This window comes from Otolemur garnettii, unplaced genomic scaffold (assembly GCF_000181295.1).
Source record: "Otolemur garnettii isolate 467f Iridium unplaced genomic scaffold, OtoGar3 scaffold00005, whole genome shotgun sequence".
NCBI lineage: Eukaryota > Metazoa > Chordata > Mammalia > Primates > Galagidae > Otolemur > Otolemur garnettii.
Genome location: NW_003852400.1, coordinates 41,492,509 through 41,516,410, shown reverse-complemented (window position 1 = coordinate 41,516,410; position 23,902 = coordinate 41,492,509). Strand labels below are relative to the sequence as shown.

General features: G+C 35.0%; 1 protein-coding gene across 3 annotated transcripts in view; it reads left to right on the top strand.

Moving 5' to 3' along the window:
- DDX4 (DEAD-box helicase 4) overlaps positions 1-23,902 on the top strand; it is a 79,686-nt gene that overhangs the window by 35,173 nt on the left and 20,611 nt on the right. The window contains exons 4-15 of one of the 3 annotated variants that reach the window (XM_012811420.1): positions 1,462-1,539; positions 2,403-2,450; positions 6,509-6,568; positions 10,149-10,250; positions 11,473-11,553; positions 12,083-12,130; positions 14,369-14,416; positions 14,518-14,565; positions 15,057-15,199; positions 16,079-16,231; positions 17,516-17,670; positions 21,103-21,232. In XM_012811420.1, the coding sequence (XP_012666874.1) occupies positions 1,462-1,539; positions 2,403-2,450; positions 6,509-6,568; positions 10,149-10,250; positions 11,473-11,553; positions 12,083-12,130; positions 14,369-14,416; positions 14,518-14,565; positions 15,057-15,199; positions 16,079-16,231; positions 17,516-17,670; positions 21,103-21,232 (1,094 nt within the window). The remainder of the gene's footprint in view (positions 1-1,461; positions 1,540-2,402; positions 2,451-6,508; positions 6,569-10,148; positions 10,251-11,472; positions 11,554-12,082; positions 12,131-14,368; positions 14,417-14,517; positions 14,566-15,056; positions 15,200-16,078; positions 16,232-17,515; positions 17,671-21,102; positions 21,233-23,902) is intronic. The other 2 variants (XM_003782756.2, XM_003782757.2) reach the window with 2 other exon arrangements.

Here is a 23,902-nt window from a genome sequence, read left to right as displayed (position 1 = left end):
CTTGCTAATACGCTTGAGTTCTCTGTGGATTCTGGTTATTAAACCTTTGTCAGAGACATAACCTGCAAATATCTTCTCCTATTCTGAGGGCTGTCTGCTTGCTTTACTTACTGTGTTCTTGGCTGTGCAGAAGCTTTTTAGTTTGATCAGGTCCCAGTAGTGTATTTTTGACGTTGCTTCAATTGCCCGGGGTGGGGGTGGTGGGGGGTCCTCCTCATAACATATTTGCCCAGGCCAATTTCTTCAAGAGTTTTCCATGAACTTTGTTTTAGTATTTTTATAGTTTCATGTCTTAAGTTTAAATCTTTACCCAGTGAGAGTCTATCTTAGTTACCAGTGAGAGGTTTAAGATACCATATAACTCCACTAAGATTAGCCTACATCACAAGATCCTCAAACCAGAGATGTTGGCGTGGATGTGAAGAAAAGGGAACACTTCTACATTGCTGGTGGGAATGCAAACTAATAAGTTCCTTTTGGAAAGATGTTTGGAGAACACTTAGAGATCTAAAAATAGACCTGCCATTTGATCCTACAATTTCTCTACTAGGTATATACCCAGAAGACCAGAAATCACGTTATAACAAAGATTTATGTACCAGAATGTTTATTGCAGCCCAATTCATAATTGCTAAGTCGTGGAAGAGGCCCAAGTGTCCATCGACCCACGAATGGATCAATAAATTGTGGTATATGTACACCATGGATATTATGCAGCCTTAAAGAAAGATGGAGACTTTACCTCTTACATGTTTACATGGATAGAGCTGGAACATATTCTTCTTAGCAAAGTATCTAAAGAATGGAAGAAAAAGTATCCAATGTACTCAGTCTTACTAAGAAACCAATTTATAGCTTTCATATGAAAACTATAACCCAATTATAGCCCAAGAAGAAGGGGAAAGGGGAGAGGGAGGGAAGGGTAGTGGGGAGGATGGGTGGAGGTAGAATAATTGGTGGGACCAAACCTACGGTGCATCTTACAAGGGTACATGTGAAATTTACTAGGTGTAGAATATAAATGTCTAAACATAGTAACTAAGAAAATGCCATGAAGGCTATGTTAACCAGTTTGAAGAAAACCTTTCAAATTATATATAAAACCAGCAAAATTTAAAAAAAAAAAAGCATAGAATTTTCAATAGCACTTTCACACAAGGGCAAAATGTAATAGCCGGCACTTTTCAACATACAGAAAATTGTGGGTCTGCAGGAAAATAACAACTAATATAAAGAAAGCTATATTTCACCCGTAGTAGGTTTATGTTTTTGCTTTGGTACCACAATTTAAGAGTTGTTTTAAAAGAAGTTACAGGTATATTGCTTACTAATTTTGACTTTTTTATTGCTCTCTTTCTATCTTTGGAAGTCTCTTTCTCCAAAGATTCATTTAATCCCAAGTTTTTGATGATACACTTAATTTTATACATTGAAGAATTTTAACTGTGTGAACTTTTTCAGATGCTGGTGAATCTAATAAAAGAGAGAATACATCCACAATGGGTGGTTTTGGAGGTGGAAAAGGTTTTGGAAACAGAGGTAATTACTTGCTTATGACAACCTACAATCAAAACTTGAGTTATTTTTTAATTTAGTTTACTGATTGGGAGGCATTTCATACTGAGATCTAATTTTAAGGTATATATATTCCCTGAGTACCAAAGATCATTTTTTATTAAAACAGAACATTTTTTAATTTTATGAAAGATTACTGATACATGCTTTTGAAACTAATTTTAGAGATGAGTCTTTATGCTCCAGAGAAGTATAACTCTGAGACATAGGTTTTTGGGAAATGAGAAATTTGAAAGCAGAATTTGATTTAAAAAAATGATAAACAAAAATTAATAGGATTTCTGTGTTACTGAGAGAGGGAAAATTATTGCATATTGGATTATAATTTACTGAAACTTTAGAAAATGAAGAGATTTGAGTTAAGTTATAAGATTTTAAGAATGTTGATATTTTGAAATGGAAAGTATGTAGTGCTTATACTAACATATGCTTCTGTTTTATCCATGCATATAGAATATATGACATTTGAGGTAATACAGAATTGGCTGAAAGGAAAATGTTAAGAGCTGGGCAGCACCTGTGGCTCAAAGGAGTAGAGCGCTAGCCCCATATACCAGAGGTGGTGGTTCAAACCCGGCCCCAGCCAAAAAACTGCAAAAAAAAAATGTTCAGAGCATGGAGTTGTCAAATTGATGAAACAGAATTTGTGGTATAGCCTGAATTAGTTCTCACTCAATATTTATATACTTAATATTTATACAGTAGTATATGGTTTATCTTATTTTAAAGGACATCATAACTAATAGTTCCTGTAAGGTACTTTTTTTTTTTTTTAATACAGGAAACTGTTTTCAACAATTTTAAAGTATGTTTTATATTTTGTATAGGTTTTTCAAATAAATTTGAAGAAGGTGACAGCTCTGGTTTCTGGAGAGGTAAGTTCAGTGTTTTTATGTTGACTTTTAAAAAATTAATGTCAATGATACATGCTAAAGAGAAACTAAGATTAAGTCTCTTATTTCAATCATAATTATTTTGACTCAGTTTTATGAAGCATCTATATCCTTAATGATATAGATGCCTTAATGAAGGATGTTATTGATTGTAGATAAAGACTTCAAGCATCCTAATTTGGCCTGTTGCCACCTGCTTTAATCTATGAGACACTGCTTTTGAAAGCTCTGATACCTTAAGAAAATGGGGATAGATTGTAGAAGAGCAAGTCAAGAATTGAAATTCTACTCCATATGTAAATACAGTTTGGGATTTGTGGGATCCAATTTAGACTCAAGTCTAAGAAAAAGATTCTTGGCTTGGTGCCTGTGGCTCAAGTGGCTAAGGTGCCAGCCACGTACACCTAAGGTGGCAGGGTTGAGTCCAGCCCAGGCCCACCGAACAATGACGGCTGCAACCAAAAAATAGCTGGTGTTGTGGCGGGCGCCTGTGGTCCCAGCTACTTGGGAGACTGAGGCAGGAGACTCGCTTGAGCCCAGGAGTTGGAGGTTGCTGTGAGCTGTGATTCCATGGCACTCTACCCAGGGGGGATAGCTTGAGGCTCTGTCTCAAAAAAAAAAAAAGAAAAAGAAAAAGATTCTTGAAAATATAAATCATAGCAGAAATTAAATACATTTCTGTCAAAGGTACTGACACACTGTGGGAATATAGAGAAGAATGAGATGCATGTTGCCAGATGATAGGCTACAGTTATAAACAGTGATTGAGTAGTTTTGGATGAGACCTTGGAACTGTATTTAAAAAGCATCCCTGCTAGTTCTGATGCCTCCTTTGGTAATCATTGATCTATAAAATTTTTTATAACACTAGGCTTTGGAGTTCCAGACTTTGTTTCATGACTCTTCCCTACCTGCTAATTGAATAAAGCAGAACAAGTTGCTTAATCTTTCTAAGCCACAGTTTCCTCTTCTGTAGAATGGAGGTCATCCATTTCATGGATTTTTAGGCAGATTAAATGTTAAATGAGGATTTTTTTTTTTTTTTGAGACAGAGTCTCATCATGTCGCCCTCAGTAGAGTGCATGGTGTCACAGCTCATAGCAACCTCAAACCCTTGAGGCTTAAGGGAGTCTCTCAGCCTTCCAAGTAGCCAGGACTATAGGTGCCCACCATAATGTCCAGTTATTTTTTAGTTGTAGTTATCATTTGTATTTGGCAGGCCCAGGCTGGGTTCGAACCTGCCACCCTTGGTGTATGTGGCTGGTGCCATAACCACTGTGCTATAGGTACCGAGCCTGAATGAGGATTTTTAAATAACAAAAGCTCTGTACCAGACACACTTATGGTAAACACTCGGTAAATGCCACCTGTCTTTCATCATTAAATGTTTAAGGCTTGATGTTCTTATACTTTTTGATTCCCTAAGTTAAAACCAAGGCTCGACCTGATTACTAAAACTCTTTTGGAATAAGGTGGGATTTCAATTAACCAAGTAAGACTGTTTCCACTTCTCAGCCTTTTGGCTAAGATCAAGTGTAGTATCCAAATAAGACCGTTTTCCCAAACTACTGCTCATCTCTTTCTTATTGTTTGTTTTTTCTCCCATTCCATTGAAATGAAAATATAACACAGCTACTATTATGAGAGAAGAAAAAGATTTTTATCCTTTTCTATTTCTTTTTGACTGTTACTATTCTAATCTCTCAAATTTTAATCCATTTAATATTCATCATCATTTCCACTTACCCAAAGACTTTCCAACCCAGTTGAGGCCTTTCTAGAGATGGTAGGTCACAGAACTTTTAGGACAAATTCCAGTTTTTTACAGCACTGGCAAGAGCTTCTTTTCTCCAAAGTGGTCTTCCTTCTTTGCTTTGACCTACTTCAGTTTTCATTATTAGTTTCCCTAGAATGAAAAATTATGTGTGTGGACTGCATTCTTTCATTCTCCTAATACTATGTAGTTGACACATGCAGGAGCAGTTTTTGAGCTCACAGACGCAGCTTTCTACTCTGCATACAAATGGATGGTGTGTTCCATGGTGGTTTTTCCTGTAATCTAGTTTCCCTAATGGGGTATAGTGTAGCAATAAGGAGCTTAGGTTTTGGAGTTAGAAACTAGTTTTGAGACTCAGATCTTCTTCTGGCAGTTGTAATATTTTCAACAAGGTATTGGAGTAGACCTTTCTGGTTTTTGTTTTTCCTCATTATAAAATGAGGATTGCACCTACTTGACAAGGTTTTTGTTAGGATTTAAAAAGTCAATACATATGCTTTATTTAGAACAGTGCCAGCCACATGTGAATTCTGTATGTGTTATTTTTATATAATCAAAGGTTGTAACTGTCCTTGGGACCATTACCTCATTTTTGTTTGTGCTTAGATTTATTTTCAAACTCTATAGAGATCATTTCTCATTTTTTAAAATAACAGTTTATTTTGAATAAATAAATATATTCATAAGAAGTTGCAAAAAATAGTACGGAGTCTCCATGTACCCTTCACCCAATTTCTCATAATGTTGTTATTCTGTTTTAATTCCCTGTGTGATCAGAATAATCATAGGTTTGTTTTAAGGGGATAATTGGTGAAAGATAAGGTGAGACTCTGTTCTCCTTGCTAAGTCCCAAATTAATTAATAGGAGGCTTTTTTCTCTTAGGCAATAAATGCTAGCTATCATCATCATTGTTCTAGGGCCAACCTTCTTTCTATTCTTTATTTCTAGCCGGCTCCATTGTATTAAATCCTGCTTTCAAGAAAGTTGTCTTGTTAAATGGCTCTTCAGGATTATTTGTCAGTTGTTGACCTGGTTCAAATAGAAGCTCTTATTACACAAGAGCTCTGGATCATTGTTTATTATAAAAAATATTAATTAAGTAGATTAGTAGTTTTTATACAGGAACTTAACCAATAGCCTGCAAGCTGTTTATTCACTTGCTGCCATTACTCTGACTTAGTTATTAATGACATGTCAAAGATCCCTGGAAACCCATCTCTGTTTTTCCCAAATGTAATTTCGTTAGAATCTTCTTGAAAGCTTGAAGTTATATTAATAACAGAACTTTTACATTTTGAAAAATTATTTTTTCCTTGCTATCACCCTATACTTTTAGAATACATATTTATGAGAATTTATTTTTTTTTATTTATTTTTTTTTTTTTTGAGACAGAGCCTCAAGCTGTCCCCCTGGGCAGAGTGCCGTGGCATTACAGCTCACAGCAACCTCCAACTCCTGGGCTCAAGCGAGTCTCCTGCCTCCGCCTCCCAAGTAGCTGGGACCACAGGCGCCCGCCACAACGCCCGGCTATTTTTTGGTTGCAGCTGCCATTGTTGTTTGGCGGGTCCGGGCTGGGGATTCAAACCGGCCACCTTAGGTGTACGTGGCTGGCGCCTTAGCCGGTTGAGCTATAGGCGCCGAGCCTGAGAATTTATTTTTAATAAACTATATAGTGATCTATCATAACACTATTTAAAAACCTTGGTAATATTACTTGTTAGTTAAAAACAGAAAATCAGGATATCCCTGAATTATTTCATTAGGTTCAAAGGGGGCAAAGTTTGCATATGTTTAAGAAAGCACCAGTGTTTTGCGTTTATTAAGAGTGGTTAATTACAGAAAAATATATGTCATTATAATGGTCATGTGTTTCTCAGTGTGTGGAACATGTGTGAGAACCACTTGATTATGTGGTAGTTTAGATATTCTTAAAACCATTTTTCGTCCTATTGACACTTAAGAAATTCTTGTTTTTTGGCTTGTTTTTCCTGGTGCAGCACTTGGCAAACAGTAGGTTCTCAGCTATATACTTAACGTTGACTGTAATATTTAGATACATTAGGTGATTTGTGTAGGGAATTGACTCTGATTAATACCTTTATTTCTGTTGTTGAAATTATTTGAAAAAATTAAATGTTTATATTTTAATAATGAAAATATTTAGTTACTAATTTATCTTGGTACAGTGTTGTTCTTTAAATAGTACATCTTTAAAGTTAAAATTATTTAGATGCAATTCACATGTTAAATTTTTATTCAAGAGTCTAATAATGACCGTGAAGATAATCAAACACGGAGCAGAGGGTTTTCCAAGAGAGGCGGTAAGGACCACATTTTGGAGCAATTTGTACTTAAGGCAGAGATTAGTAAGTGACAAAACTGAATTTGGAAGAGTTTGAAAGAAAGAAAAATTCTGGTGGTAAAAGCCTGTGAATATTTTGGCATTAGTTTTCTGCTTTTCATACTAGTAAGGTCCTCCTCCTTTCATTTTCTTGTGTCATGGATCTATTTTTCCCCTAAGATCTCCATAATGTGCCATAAATACAGATAGGAGACAACTTTGTACTTTAAATCTTCCCCTTGTCAGAGATTACTTATTTTGACATTGGTATTTTTATTTTCCATATTTGGCAAAAGTTTAATGTTATACCTTCCTTTTATGACCCTCAGTGAATATATTGGTAGAGATTTATATATTGAAAGTATGGATCTAGTTCCCTCACTTTAACTCTGTATTATACCTTATTCTTACTTCTTCACCTATGTATCCTAACAAAGATAGTTTTTAAGATTGAGTAGGATACAGGGCATTTCTGTTCCTCCTTTAAAATAAGAAAATCATACAGACTTTGATACTACATGGCATCTGTGTTATTTTCATCTTCAGTTATTAGTCTCCTCCTATAACTCAGAACTGACATCAACTCTGGGGGGAAAAAAGAGCATGTTTCTTTAAATGTTTGAGTAGTTGCTGTTATGGATCATTAGCTATAGATTCTAGAGGTACTGAGGCATTATAGTAATTGGTTTATACAGAGAAAGTAAATTTGAAAACGACCCAATTCAAATATACAGAAAAGAGTACTGATTAAAATGACAAAACGTAATGGATAAATAGATGAATAAATTAATCCAAAGATCTGAAGAAATCCCATAAGTTTGGAAATGGAAATCATGAAGGCAATTAATAGACATGGAAGATAGACTAAGACCTGGTAGTCGAACATATATCTAAGTATCTCCTGAGTAGAGACCAGAGAAAATGGGGGAATGGGAAGGAGGAAAAAGAGGACTATTCAGAGAGAAAAGATGAGACTTTAGAAAATAAATAAAATAAAATAAATAAAAACTAATACATGTCCTTATTTGTTTATTGAAATTATAGGATTAAAAAGATTAAAAAATTTGGAAACTACCATATGAAAATAGGCTCACCTGCAGAAAAACAGTGTATTCACAACAGATTTTTTTCCTCAATAAAGGGTTGATAGAGGTCAGAATATAGTAGAATAGTAGATACAGAATGCTGAATGAGAGTAGCTTTAAACCTAAATTGCTATATACAGATAATTAGGTGCAAGGGGAAAATAATGCCATTCATATAAAAATGGTATTTAATACTCTATTAAATAGGCTATTGAGGAAGAACTACAAATCATGTACAGAGGTAAGAAGACATCTGAATATAGGAAGAAAGGGGCAGGAAACAAGAAGCAATGCAGAGGCACCCCACCCCCAAAAGATAAAAGAATATAAAATATGTAAACATATTGCTAAATTGAAGTAAGTACTAACTGAAAAAACTAGCAATGACTATTAATTTTGGGGGTTGGAAACAACAAAAGAACTAAAATACTAGCAGATGAAAAGACTTCTAAGTTCTTTACCAGTTCAGAAAAATTGTAAATCACACTTGATCTTAGCCAAAAGGCCGAGAAGCAATAGAAAAATTATAAATCACAACAGTTTTCCAGCATGTGTGGAAAATAGAAACAATTTGATTATCTATTAAGGTCAAACGGGAAGTCCGAAAATAAAACAGTCTTGTTATCTTATACACTATGTTCTTGTATTAAGGTATAATAAAAGTAGAAATCAGTAACAATAAGATTAGCCCTCATGGTTTGGAAACTGAATTTCTCAGTTTATAAATAGCAATTTATGTGAAATCATGAAATATTTAGAACTTAATGGCAGTAAAAACAGAATATAGCAAAACTTCTGGGATTTAGTTAAAGTAACTAGCTCTTAGAGGAAGTTTTATGACCTTACATACATCTATTAGAAAAGAAAATGAACTAAGTATTTAAGTAAAGTAATTTTAAAAAGAAGGAAGAAAACTCACCATAGAAGGAAGTAAAAAAAATCAAATAGAACAGATACAATGGAGTGTTGTTCTGCAGTAAAGAGAATGTAGTAGTTTTCACAAATCAACAAAAACAAAGGTGATTAAAAGAAGGTATAGAAGAATTTATATACAACGCAAAAACCAAACAGTATGTTGCTTGAGGGCTTGGCTGATAAAATAGGAATGAAGAATTGAAAAATAGGTCAGGATCCTGGTTAAGGGAGAGGAGCTCAGGGAAAAAGGGAGAGGGACATGGGGAAGAGAAAGACATTGGCTGACCATACGGGGGACATTTTAGTCTCAGGCTGGGTGGTGTATAAAAAAATGATCTAGAAGATAAACTTTTCTTTTTGAAAAGAGATAAACCCTGACAGGTTTCTTTTGCAAGAAAGGGAGGCATTTGCTCACTCCTATCCAGCACTTTGGGAGGTTGAGAATCTGAGGCAAGAGGATCACTTCAGCCTAGGAGTTTGAAACTAGCCTGGATAGCATAGCAACACCCTTGTCTCTGTGAAACAAACAAACAAACAAACAAACAAACAAACAAACAAAAAACTGTCCAGGCATAGTGTATGTGCCTAAAAGTCCCAGCTATGTGGGAGGCTGAGGTGGGAGGATTGCTTGAGCCCAGGAGTTAGAGGCTACTGTGAGTGAGTGAGTGAGCTATGATCATGCCATTGCACTCCAGCCTGAGCAATGCAGTGAGACCCTACCTCTTTAAAAAAAAAAAAAAAACACCACAAATAAATAACTTAGAATAAAAAGTGAATGTAGACGTTGGTAGAGATTGTTGATAGATTGAGAAGTGTAAAGTTTAGGTAGTAGGTGCATAACTATGAATCTACTTTGAATTAGCTCTGTCCCATTTTACAAATAGTCTTTTAAAATACGTATAATCTAATATCAAGAAATAGCATATGTAGAATTTTTCCTTGTATTGATCATTCTTTTTATGTGTAAATAGTTACAAATTTGTACACTATATAGTCTCAACTTTATTTCCTGCCCACTTGGCACTTTGGTTTTGAATTGATCTAGTTCTGTCCTAGGTGGAATCAAATGTTATTTTAACTATTTCTACTGATTTTTTTTTTTGTTATTCAATTAAAAATAAATTGTTTGTAACAGGAAAGTATACTTAATGTGTTCCTACACATCTGTTCTCTGAGTAAGATGTTTACCATTTTCTGTAGGGAGCAATTGCAAGCCTAGGATTTATTTAATCCTTCTGTGGATTGTGGAAATCCAGTTAATGGTGCAATTGTAGTGACTTTCAGTGTTTTCTTCAAGTGATACCTTTTCCTTTTAGTCATATTTAGTTTTGATTCTCAAAGTAATCAGTGGGTTCCTTTAAATCATAGCCATTATCTATTTAAATTAGCAAATTCAAATATTTATAGGTCAAATATGGCATGTCTTTTTAGTAACTATTAATGTCTTAAAATATTTAAAGTTACTAAATTATTCAAACCTTAAATTTAGCCACCATGTGCCCAAGATTTTTTTGTTGTTGTTTTGTGTTGTTCTTGTGTGTGTGTTTTTTAATATTATAGGCTATCAAGCTGGAAATGATTCAGAAGCTTCAGGGCCATCCAGAAGAGGTGGAAGAGGTAGTTTCCGAGTTGGCCGTGGAGGATTTGGTCTAGGAAGTCCAAGTTAGTAGTGTATTGCAAATGATTTGCTTCATCTGTTAAGAAGGAAATGATGAAAAAACTACCAAAGAAGGTTGTTATGAGGATTATATGAGAATAGCTTAGCACGGTGGATGATACAAATTAATCACCCACATATGTAATACAGTGTTTTAGACACACATGATACTGGTTAAGCTGGAATATATGAATTTTTTTTATAAGTGTGTGACTCAGCTCTTTAATATCTATTAATAGTATTTACATGCTATTAAATGTTTTGGAGTCTTGGTAATACAGTTGACCTTATAAATAGGTGGCCTTCTATATGGCTGTAACTCCCAACATACCAACATGGTTTTCTTTTTTTTTTTTTTTTTTTTGAGACAGAGCCTCAAGCTATCCCCCTGGGCAGAGTGCCGTGGCATTACAGCTCACAGCAACCTCCAACTCCTGGGCTCAAGCGAGTCTCCTGCCTCCGCCTCCCAAGTAGCTGGGACCACAGGCGCCCGCCACAACGCCTGGCTATTTTTTGGTTGCAGCCATCATTGTTGTTTGGCGGGTCCGGGCTGGGGATTCGAACCCGCCACCTTAGGTGTACGTGGCTGGCGCCTTAGCCGGTTGAGCTATAGGCGCCGAGCCACCAACATGGTTTTCTACCCTAAATTTTCCCAGCTGTTATTCCTTGGAGCTACAGTAGTGTCTTCAGAAGTCACTGTTGGAATGTGTGTGTCTTTTAACAGAGGAGGACAAATTAGTGGTTTTGGAAGCTAAAAATACAAATTGTAATGATGATTAAATAGATGTGTGTAGATAAGTGAATTATCATAAAAGTGTAAGAATCTGAAAGGTTGCTGTGCAGGACTGGTAAGGTTTGATTTGGCAACAGCAGGGGTGCTATTCTGGAGAATAAACCATGAAGTATGCAATGTGAAGTATCTGGGGCAGTTTCTGGAGGAGGTTTTTATAACATACTTTGGCATAGCATTGGCTTTAAGTTCTTTTAAAAAGTAAATGTAATAAAATAAAAATAAATAAAATAGAAACAGAAGTAATTTTTAATTGAAGGATATAATCTGTAGAGGAGTCCTCTGTGTAATACTTAGAAAAATACTCATAATTCTTGTTAAATTGTTTTACCCCACATCTTTTAACTTCTGGCAGTATAATTAATTTTTTCTTCTTATTGAGTGGTTTTAAAAAACTTTTAAAACGTAACATCTAATTTTACTTTCTACAAATCAAGGTAGTGAATTCGACCAAGATGAGGTGACACAGCGCCCAGGTGGCCTTTTTAGTTCTAGAAGACCAGCATTAACTGGCACAGGTAAAAAATAAAACTTATTACTGCATATTACTCATTCATACATGTTTTTAGTGCTAGATTAATAAACCAAATATCCATGTGTATATAAGTATACTAGGTTGGCTCAAGATTTTTATCTGCTTTAGTCTGTAGGTAAAAGTATATGGACAGTTTTGCCTCCCTTATGAAATTTATGCACTGTGAATTATTTCTTCTGTATTATTTCCCAGTTAATTTGAGATATAAATTATTCTTTTAACTGGAGGAAGGAAATGGAGCTTGTATTGGTTTCAGAGAAGGGATTCTGAGTTAGGGGAACATGATTTGTGTAATTTCAGGTGAAAATGAAAAAAAACCAGCTAGTCTACAGTTTTTGAAATATTCAAATGAGGTTCAGTTTTATGTTAAATCTATAATTAAGAGATGGATGGGTTAAGGTACTAGGATTCCTCAGTATGGTAATTATACTGACTATAATTACCATATACTGAGTAGAAAAATAGCCATATGGTTTATGTGCTCAAGTACTCTGCAAAACAATGCCTTGTAGGTAATGGTGACACTTCTCAAGGCCGAAGTGGCAGTGGAAGTGGAAGAGGTAAGTTTTTATTTATTTTATCTATCATAAGTAAAATTTTTGTATTCCAAATTTAATATTTGAAGTTAAAGTTAAATTTTACTGCTTTTAGGCACTGTGAGGGGTATAAATTTCCACAGCCTGTTTCAGAGAGTTCTTTATGCTCTCTAGGTTTTCCTTCTCTGATCTGGCAGTTGTATTCTAGGAACTAGGAATTATATCTATAGTATGTAATTCCTAGAGTACAATTGCTAGATCAGATTGCAAATACATGTACAGGGATGTTCACTGAAGCTTGATTTATAACAAGTAAAAACGAAAACTCACCTAAAATTCATTGGTTTATGACTTTAATAAATAATATAACCATAAATGGGTATGCAGAAGTTAAAGATTGAGATATATTTATAGATATACTTACTAAAAACAATGTTTTTTCTTATCATGGTATAATTTGATTTAGCCTAAAGGATAAGGAAAGTTAAATATATTTATATTTTACTTTGTATGACTACTTACTGTCATTTAAAAGTTAAAATGCTTTCTAGACTAGTAAACCATTGTAGCAAGAGTCATTATTAGTCTGAGCACATTCAAAGTGTGCTTCAGACACTTTGCCCCCAATTCTCGGCTTCTCCAATATAGAAAAGTTTAAGACTGGCTAAACCAAATCTTCCATAAATGGTCATATCCTATATGAGGAAGAATTTCAAGACTCATGAACATAAAGGATAAGAATATTAGAGAGCTCACATCTAAAAAGTTTTATATCTAATTAGCTTTTGAATCTAATGAACCTAAAAATGGCATAGGAGATGACTATATAAAAATGAGAAAGGTGGTGTATAGGAAAGAGTTAACAGGCCTGACTATTCACCTGAAATTCATCAATAAATGGGATTGAAAATCTTGTTTACAAGGTTGGTCTTTGGCTAGAATATATTAATTAGGGTTCTCTAGAGAGACAGAACCAATAGACGATAGAAAAATTAAATGGATGGATGAGAATGGATTTATTAAGGGAATTGGCTCATGAGAAGATTATGGAGGCTGAGAAGTTCCATGGTAGGCTGTCTGTGAGGTGGAGAACCAGGGAAACCAGTAGGCCTTAGAACCAGAGAAGCCAATGGTGTATCTCTCAGACCAAGGCTGAAACTTGAGAACATGGGAGGGGGAAGGGCAAGTTCTAGAGTCTAAAGGCTCAAGAACCTGAAGTTCTGCTATCCAAGGACAGGAGAAGGTGTGCCAGCACCATAAGAGAGGTAGAAAATTTGCCTTTCCTCTGCCTTTTTTTTTTTTCCTATCTGGCCTTTGGCCAATTGCATGGTGCCTAACCCCATTGGGTGAAAGTGAATCCTTCTTATTCAGTACTCATACAGATGCCAGTCTCTACCAGAAAGACCCTCACAGACATACCTATAAATAATGCTTTAGCAGCTGTCTGGAAATCTCTTAGTTCAGCCAATTTGACATTTAAACTTAACCATCATAGCTATCATCTGAGAACTTGGATTTGGGAAGGGTTCCCACTCCCCACTCAAGATACTAATTGTGCCTAAACCATTTGTACAATGTGGTTCATGCTAAATGCTTGCTTTCCTTCTGGGAGGCTGGAATTTTGATGTATGCCAGGCAGAGAGTAAGTACATTATTACCCCCTAATAGAAACCTTGACTACTGAGTCTGTGATGAACTGAGTAGTTATCTACCTCTAGTATATAACATTTCACATGTGTTATCACAACTGATAGCTGGGTGAATTAAGCATGTCCTGTGTGAAAGACTCATGGAAGCTTACACCTGGTATTCTGAGGACTTTGCCCATGCAACTTTTCTCTTTGCTGTTTTTCTCTTTTGTTCACTGTAATAAATCATAGCTAGCAATGAATATGAGTATATTATTAGTTTGGTTTGTCTTCCTAGAAAATCATTGAACCTGTGGATGGGTCTTGAGGATCCCTTATACAGCCTTTTAGTACCTTCTAGAAAATATATTCCTTCGCTGATTAGAAAAGAGGTGTAACAGGTTAAACAAAAGTAATAATATATAATCTCATCTACATAAATCAGCATTTTGAATACTAAGGAAATTTAAAATGTACAAGATTCTATTTATCGTATTTGTCTCAAGTATTTATAAGAAGGGATTTTAAAGATGTGTATTTATTTTTAGAACTGTCCTCTTTGAAGACAAGCATTGACTGTAAAGATGTGTACAGTTTATTATCTTCTGATTGTTATTGTGACTTTCTTTAATAGGTGGTTACAAAGGTTTAAATGAAGAAGTGATAACAGGCTCTGGAAAGAGTAAGTTTTACTTTAGACAAGATATTTGACTTTTATAGTGAAAGTTCTTTTACTCCTCGATTTAAAAACATTTCTCTCTTTTTGGTTTGATCCAATTTAAGATTCTTGGAAGTCAGAAGCAGAAGGAGGAGAAAGTGGTGATACTCAAGGTATATAAACTTTTTTTGATCCATATGGAAGTATGTTGCATTTTATAAAATGCAGAATGTTTAATAACAAAGTTAACTTCTAAAAATGTGAGCAGTGGTGGCTTAGCATCCATAGCTCAGTGGTTAGGGTACTAGTCACATACACCGGGGCTGGCAGGTTCAAACCCAGCTTGGGCCTGCTAAACAACAGTGACAAATACAACAACAAAAGTAGCCAGGTGTTGTGGCCTGTGCCTTAGTCCCAGCTCCTTGGGAGGCTGAGGCAAGAGAATTGCTTAAGCCCAGGAATTTGAGGTTGCTGAGAGCGAGCTGTGATGCCACGGCACTCTACCAAGGGCAAAATAGTGAGACTCTCTCAAAAAAATTAAAAAAAATGAGCAGTGAGGAGCTCTACAGTATTTAAAATTTGATTTTGTCTGTTTTTGTCTGTCTTCTTTTATTTTTTCTTTTAGTCTATGTAATATAAACTTTTTTATTTAAAAAATTTCAAGGACCAAAAGTCACCTACATACCCCCGCCTCCACCTGAAGATGAGGATTCTATCTTTGCACATTATCAGACCGGCATAAACTTTGACAAATATGACACTATTCTTGTGGAAGTGTCAGGACATGATGCACCACCAGCAATTCTGGTCAGTGTATTACTTGCTTCTGTATTGACTATGTAGCAAATTTGGCTCAAATTATATGGTATATTTAAGTAGATACCAACACAGAAACTTCACCATTAGTATCCAATGTCAGGTTGGTTATTAGATACTAAATGTATATGTCTACCACTATAGTAAAATTTATTGCTGTGTCAGAAGAGAGAGTACTAGATTTCATCTTTACTTCCTATACTGGATGAGAACTTCATTTAAATTTTCTAGAAAAAGGTACTTTTCCTAAATTCAACTTGTTTGCTTCCTAAGTACGTGAGAAGTATGTCGTAGGAGAGTGATCATTTTCTAAGAGAGTGGAGAGCCCTCTGTCCTGTTTTGGTAATTATAATGAGCTATCACTACTGATAGAGTTTTTCGTATCTTGGTGATATAAAAATTTTTCTTTCTCATCTTAAATTTATCAGCTAGCTGGAAATAGCATCTAAAGGCTATAAGGTTAAGAGGAGTAGCTTTCTGTAGGGATAAAAGTGATGCACTATAAATTTATTTTTACATTTTAAAGGGGTAGGAAAAATGTTTTTAGAACCATTGCCTGTTGAGAATACTCCCTCATTCTGGGTGGTGCCTGTGGCTCAAAGGAGTAGGGCGCTGGTCCCATATACTGGAGATGGTGGGTTCAAAACCCAGCCCCGGCCCAAAAATAAATAAATAAATAAAGAGAATACTCCCTCATTCTATTGAGTTGTAATATACAGGCTCTGGATGTTTACTTTTGAATTGGGGCATACTGGAAAAAATAACTATAGAAAGTGGAATTAACTTGAAACTAATTCAGGTGGAATATGTTTATAAAATGATCTGCATATGATATATAGAATTTAATCACTGCTGTTTTTTTACTTTTAGACTTTTGAAGAAGCAAATCTCTGTCAGACACTGAATAACAACATTGCTAAAGCTGGTTATACTAAGCTTACTCCTGTGCAAAAATACAGTATTCCTATTATATTAGCAGGACGAGATTTAATGGCCTGTGCTCAAACAGGGTCTGGGAAGACTGTAAGTTATTTTCTCACATGTATATCCAAACTGTTAGGTTTTTCAAACTTTGGTTTTTCCTAAGTAGCTTGAATCTCTTTAGTCAGAAGGTTTATAGAAGATTTCAATGACCTGTCATAAATATTCATGTTTTTCCATGGGATTTCTAGTGTTATTGGGGCTTGTATACCTCTGAAGAAATAATTTTGAACTATTTGTAGGGTAGTGTTGTAGTCCATAGATGTTTGATCTATTTATGAGTGTGTACAGCTCTTTCTGGGACATGAAGTATTTAAAACAAAATACTGAAAGTCAAAATACCAAAGACTATAAAGCATTGAGAAAGGAAGAAAATAATTTCTGTAATATAGCTGATTCAGTCTTAGAGCCAGAAGATAAACAGCAATATGCATTGTACATGGTCCTCAGTATGAAGTGATCTCAGGTTGTGCTAATTTTAAAAGAACTCTGATGATGAGACCAGGTTGGTCGTAGGACTAATCTAAGGGATTTGTCTGATAAACAAGTGTTCTATGAGCTGAGAGTATTCCAGGGTCATAGAGTCCTAGTTCATACAATTTTTGTCTTAATCAGCCTCCATAGTGGAACTGAAGGGAAAATACGTGAGCTGTACATTATGGTAATTGATGAGAGTTAAACATGGTTTTGGAGGTGATTTGAGTCAAATTATATCTACATACCCCTCTGTAAATAAGTTAATTTTGTTGACTGGATGAAGTGGTTCATGCCTGTAATCCTAGCACTTTGGGAGGAGAAGGCAGGAGGATCACTTGAGGCCAGGAGTTTGAGACCAGCCTGTCACTAACAAAATATGAGAAAAATTAGCTGGATATGGTGGCACATACCTGTATAATTAGCTACTTGGGAGACTGAGGCAGGAGGATCACTCAAACCCAGGAATTTGAGGATATAGTGAGCTACGATCAGGCCACTATACTCCAGCCTGGGCAACAGAGCAAGACTGTGTCTTTTTTTTTTTTTTAAAGGTAATATTGTTGATCTATTTATAGCCCATGGGAATAGTTTTTTAAAAATTCTGAAAAATATTTTGATATTAATTTTATCAAACTTTTGTATTGTCTGATATGAGAATAAAACCTATATGTTAAGGACTTGTTGAAATAAGAATTTTCATTTCCTATCTTAAATTTACCAGCAATATGGGAGCAGAATCTAAAGGCTGTAATGGCAAGAGGAATAGCTTTCTGTAGGGACAAAAGTGATGCCTATAGAAGCAAGATGATAGCATACAAACGTATGCAAATTAAGCAATTTAACTTCTAGGCGGCTTTTCTCTTGCCAATTTTGGCTCATATGATGCGTGATGGAATAACTGCCAGTCGTTTTAAAGAGCTGCAGGAACCAGAGTGTATTATTGTTGCACCAACTCGAGAATTGATCAACCAGATTTATTTGGAAGCCAGAAAATTTTCTTTTGGGTAAGTATATTTTGAAAGCCACTCACAAAATAGTTTTTCTTTAGAGTCTAATTTTTTCTGTTTACTTATTTTTAGAAGAACTCAGTAAAAATGCACTCAGTAAAATGTAATTTTTAGTGCTATTGATGACTATTTTTTTATAATCTACAGTATCTTGTTGATTTTTGAAAGGAAACATGATTAATAAAAGTTAGATAATAGAGGTGGAAGATAAGAAAATAATGAACATATTGATATATTTTTGGTAGTTTTTAATGCATGTTTAAAAATGAATTTGGATACTCCTAATAATTTTCTATTCTTTCATATAAAACTTCATAATATTAAAAACTTCATAATCAGATCTAATTTTTAATGACTTATAACATTGTACATGTGTATACATTTTATTTACCTATTTTGAAGTACTTAGGTTCTTTCTAACTTGGGAATATTATAAACAAAATTGTAATGAACATCTTGGTATATAAAATTTTTGTTTTAAGTATCTCCTTAGGATAGATTTTTATCCATTTTAATTTTAAAGATCATGAACTTATTTTAAAGCTTATACTAATGTGCATTTCTGCCAGCATTATGTAAGTCCAGTTTCAATATACCCTTTGCCATAATTTGGTATTGTGTTAGTTATCTATTGCTGCCTAACAAATTATCTTAAAACCTAGTTGCTGAAAACAAGCATTTACTGTCTCAGAGTTCCTGGGAGTTAGGAATTAGAAACAGTTTGGCTGGGTGCTTGTTGCTTGAAATCTGTTATGAAATAACAGACAAGTCTTCTGAAGGTTTGATCGGATCTCCTTATAAGGAAGCTTGATTATCTTTAGGAAATAGCAGTTGGCTTCCCTGAGGATGAGTGATCAATAAGAAAGAGCAAGGAGAAGGATGCAATAACTTCTATGAAATAGTCTCAGAAGTCACATGGTATCATTCTGCCGCATTCTGTGTGTAAGAAACAAGTCATTAGCTCTTTTCCACACTCAGGACTAGCTTGCATAATTTATCAGAACTGTTGAAAAAATGAAAGTGCAGGACCCTTTGTTCTGAAATTATTGTACGTTTCCAGACAGCAATAGCAGAGCATTAAACCAAACCCAGGGTTCTCCTAATTTGAGACCCTGTGTGATCATATAGGTCACACACTCATGAAGCCAGTCATGCCCACACTAAAGGGGAAGGAAGTCATGATCCATATTTGAAGGGAGAAATATTGAAGAATTTGTTTATATATTTTAAAACCACCACAGATGTATTTATTTTTTCTATTACTATGAGGTTGAATCATTTTTTGAATGCTTAATATATGTTTCTTTGTGTATTATTCATTTGTTATCCACCATTTTATCTATTGGAAACTTAGTTTTTTTTTATAATTTTTTAGAGATTTCTATATAGAAACTGTTAGCTAATTTTGTATAATTCAGTTTATTTTAAATAGAAAAAAGTGAAGTGATTGTGTCAAATTTAATGGCTCTTTTTGGAAAAAGATGTGAATTGCTTATATCAGTGTTTGTTTTTAGGCTTGTAAATTAAGTAAAAGAAGACCACGAGTTTTTCTTTCTTAAAAACAAAAACATAATGCCTGGTAAATTCAGATAATGTGTGTGTAAAGAGATGGATGTTTGTACATGGATATTTGTTATAACATTGTTAAAAGACTGAGAAATAGCTAAATATTTATCATTAGAAGGCTTGTTACATATGGTACATATAGAAGAATATTAGCATATGCTAAGTTATAAATTTTTATATTTGACTCAGTCTTCACAATAGCAGAAAATAAGCCATCTAAAATATGAAATCTTCCTATGCTGTAATTGATTCTCCTCTTCAGTTACCCACTATTAGCAGTTTTGTATGAATCATTGCAGAAATAGTCATTGCACATGTATGCACTTCATCTTCCTCTTGACAAATGTGGGCATATTTAGCTGTTAGCACTTGAACTGTTTAAATGGGCAGTGTTGGAGAAAATGTTTAATCTAGAACTGTAGCCTTTTCTTTTTATCAATGCACGGTATTCTTTCATATGGGTATGCTATAATTTAAGGCTCTACTGATAGACACTTCAGTGCTTTCTGTCTTTTGATATGAAAAATAATGGTGACAGGGCTTGTGGTTCAAAGGAGTAGGGCGCCGGCCCCATATGCCAGAGATGGTGGGTTCAAACCAGCTCCAGCCAAAAATAATGATGACAATGCATATGTTTAGTATGTTCATCTCTATTATACATTCATCATCTGTGGAAATGCATCTGAACAGTAAATTTCTAGATTTACTGATTCTGAATTTAGGGGAACAAAAGGGTAAGTTTTAAATTTTAAGAGATAAAAAATCTGAGTGGTTCTGTCAGTTTACTCTCTACTGTGGCTAACATGATATTATCACTCTAGAAGGAAATGCTGTCTTAGTCTTCCTTTTTAAAGTAATGTTGAAGGGGTGAAGGGTTTTTTTTCCTTTTTGGTGTTTTAAAGCTATTTATGTATTTTATGAACCACCATTCATGTCAACATTTGGCTTGTTTTTTGTTTGTGAGGGTATATTTGGGGAGGAGGGTCGTGGTGTTCCTCATTGTTTTTTTTAGTCATTTTATATAAATTTTTTTTAAACTTTCAGAATATTAGGGTTTGTTTAAATGTTAAAATTTGCTTTTGTGCAGATTGAGTCAAAGTTATACATGAAAGTGTACCTTTCCCCTGCATAGTACCCCTTAGGTGTGAATTTACCCACCCCCTACCTTGATTTTCACTGAGATTTACTTCCATGTTTACATTTAAGTGTTGATTGATGAGTTTAAATTTGGTATTGAGTACATGTGTTTGTTTCTTCATTCTTATGATGGTTCACTTAGAAGAATCCTTTCCAGTTTCCTTCCGGTTGTCCAGAAAGATATTCTTTGTTAGAATAGATCACAACTATGGCCCAAGATAAAGGAGGGAGGAGGGGGACATGGGAGGAGGAGGATCAAGGGAGAGTGAATGGTGAGATCACACCTATGGTGCATAATGCAAGGGTATATGTCAGATCTATTAGTATAGAGTATAAATGTCTTGACACATTTAATCGAGATGAGGTATATATTAACCAGTGTGATGTAAGCATTCCTAATTCTATATGAAATCAGCACATTGTACACCATAAATGCATTAATGTATACATGATCTGTGTGTTTATGATTTAGTTAAAAAAATAAATAAAAGATATTCTTCATTGTTTTTGAAAAGCCTTTTATCATACAGGTTACAAAATAATTTTTCCCAGTTTGACATTAGTTTTTTAAGATTATCTTTTCCGCTTTTTCCTGGGTGGAATTTATTTTTTTTAGGCTAATTGAATGTATTTTTTCATTTATGGATTTTTGCTTTATATGTTGTTAGAAACAGATGTTTAATTTTTAAGTAACTAGACCATGCCATTTATTTTTCTTACTATTAGGACATGTGTAAGAGCTGTTGTTATATATGGGGGAACCCAGTTGGGGCATTCAATTCGACAAATAGTACAAGGCTGTAATGTATTATGTGCTACTCCTGGAAGACTGATGGACATCATAGGTAAAGAGAAGGTAGGTTCTAGTGGGATGACAAAGTTGTGAGATTGATAAATTTTTTGTATGGGAAAGGGAAAGAATGGAGTTAAAGATATATATACTAGGGTGGCACCAGTGGCTGAAAGGAGTGGGGCACTGGCCCCATATGCCAGAGGTGGTGGGGTCAAACCCAGCCCTGGCCAAAAACTGCAAAAAAAAAAAAATAAATAAATAAAATAAAATACACACACACACACTAGAGTACATTTGTTAGGCTTGAGCAGATTCTTTGGATGTATTCTTTTATAATTCTTAAGATAATCTCAACAGGAAATAAATAGTATTTTCCATTTTATTCTTGAAACGAACTCAGTGAAATGTATAATTAATTTAAAATCCCTCAGTCAGGCCAGGTGCTGTGGTTCACGCCTATAATCCTAGCATTCTGGGTGGCAGAGGAGGGTGGATCACTTGAGCTCAGGAGCTTGAGACCTAGAATAAGACCCTGAGCCTAGAATAAGACCCCTGTCTCTACTAAAAATAGAAAAACTAGCTGGGTATTGTGGCAGGTGCCTGTAGTCCCAGCTGTTCTGGAGGCTGAGGCAAGATAATCACTTGAATGCAAGAGTTTGAGGTTGCTGTGAGCTATGACTCCAAAGCTGTCAATCCCAGGCCAACTGAATGAGGCTGTTTCAAATAAATAAATGAATAAATAAAACCTCTCAGTCATTTCTAGTGAGGGATATGTGGGCATTATTTCAGAATCCTGAAATATTTCATATCCTGTACTTCACTATACTGAGAAAAATGCAGTGAATGCTTTTATATAATTTCATTTATAGGGTAACCATAAAGTTCATGTGTGATTTAAATAGTTGTATGGCCACCCTGTGTATCAGGGGTCCTCAAACTTTTTAAACGGGGCCAGTTCACTGTCCCTCAGACTGTTGGAGGGCCAGACTGCGAGCCCTGGGATGAGTCGGCTGCTAAGTAGGACAGACAACAGCAGCAAAAACACCCAGTGGGCCAGATAAATGTCCTAGGTGGGCTGCATGTGGCCCAGGGACGTAGTTTGAGGACGCCTGCTGTATATTTTAGTGAAAGTTTTTCTCTTGGAAGGAAACCTTTGTGGCATTAATAATTTTGTCTTTTGTTTAAGCATGCGAATATTAACCAGTATTGTTTATTTTCTAAGTCTTTAAAAAGATTTTAGAGCTATGTATTAATTTAGGAGTTCACATAGCAGATTTTTATAGCCCTAAATCAGTACTTTTAAGTTTATTTTAATGAATCTGATTTGCTTTTTAAAGTTCTGGTCTAAAGAGTTACTCAAAATAAGATTTTTTCCTGCATAAAGGCATCTTAGGATACTTATTAAAAGTATCTTTTATTAAAAGATTAGAAGAGAAATGTACCTTACTTTTTTGCTAAACACCTGCATAGTGATATCAGAGTCACTTGTTTTTTTGTAAATATATTTCTCTATTATAGCAATAACTATTGCTCATGCAAAGATGAGAAAAGCTTTCCAGTTGTTCCTGATTGGAGAACAGAGAATTATTACAGATTTAAAAGGGTTATAAAAACTTTACCAATTATGAGACATCTGAATATGTCATGCTGCTGTTAGGACACTTTATTTTTTACATTTAAGCATGAGTGTCCAACCCATGGCCTGTGGGCCTCATGTGGCCCAGTTTGGCTATAAATGCAGCCCAGTGCAAAGTCATAAACTTACTTAAAACATTATGAGATTTTTTTAATGCTTTTTCATGGAACTTGATTGAATGGCTCTCCAATGTGAACTTTGTAGATGATACTATCATGCCGCAATGTCATATGAAATATGTTTGTTCTCACTACTTGTACACATGTGTGGCTTCAGTTTTATGCGGTGTGTGGCTTTCAACATGTTATCTTACAAGCACAGACAGCTGAATTGACACTATTAGATGTTGGTGAGGCAGCAATTATCAATAATATTTCAACCTTCCATTGCAAGATTAGGTGTTTAATTTTATTTAGAAGTCAGGAAAGCATTTTTATTTGATTACTATTATTATTACTATTTGATTATTGGTACTTCTCACCTCAGTGGTGCCTCACATCACCTACTCTGCTTTACAGTTGACATTCTGCCTTGTCCTCCATTGGCAGCAAGATATGGGAGGGCCCAAACCTTGCTTTCTGTTTTCCTATCAATTTTCATAATAAGAGTAAATATAGTCCCCTTATCTATTATTATTTTTTAATCCCAACATGGCTTTTACAATGTTTCAAAAGAAAACAGAACTCCCCAAAAAGAAAAATTACAGATGAAGGAAGATTGTTCAGTCAAAAGTGGACAGATGACTATTTTTTTGATGAGGCAAATAATAAGGCCCTTTGCTTAATTTGAAGGCAATTTATGTTTATACAGACTTAAATTTGAAAAGGCATTGTATCCTCATTAGTATAGTGGTGAGCAAAAAAAAAAGGCATATGCAAAAACATGATACCAAATTCAGTGCATATGAAGGATGTGTCAAAAGGACAAAATAGGCTCGGCACCTATAGCTCAACCGGCTAAGGCGGCAGCCATGTACACCTAAGGTGGCGGGTTCGAATCCCCAGCCCGGACCCACCAAACAACAATGATGGCTGCAACCAAAAAATAGCCGGGCGTTGTGGCGGGCGCCTGTGGTCCCAGCTACTTGGGAGGCGGAG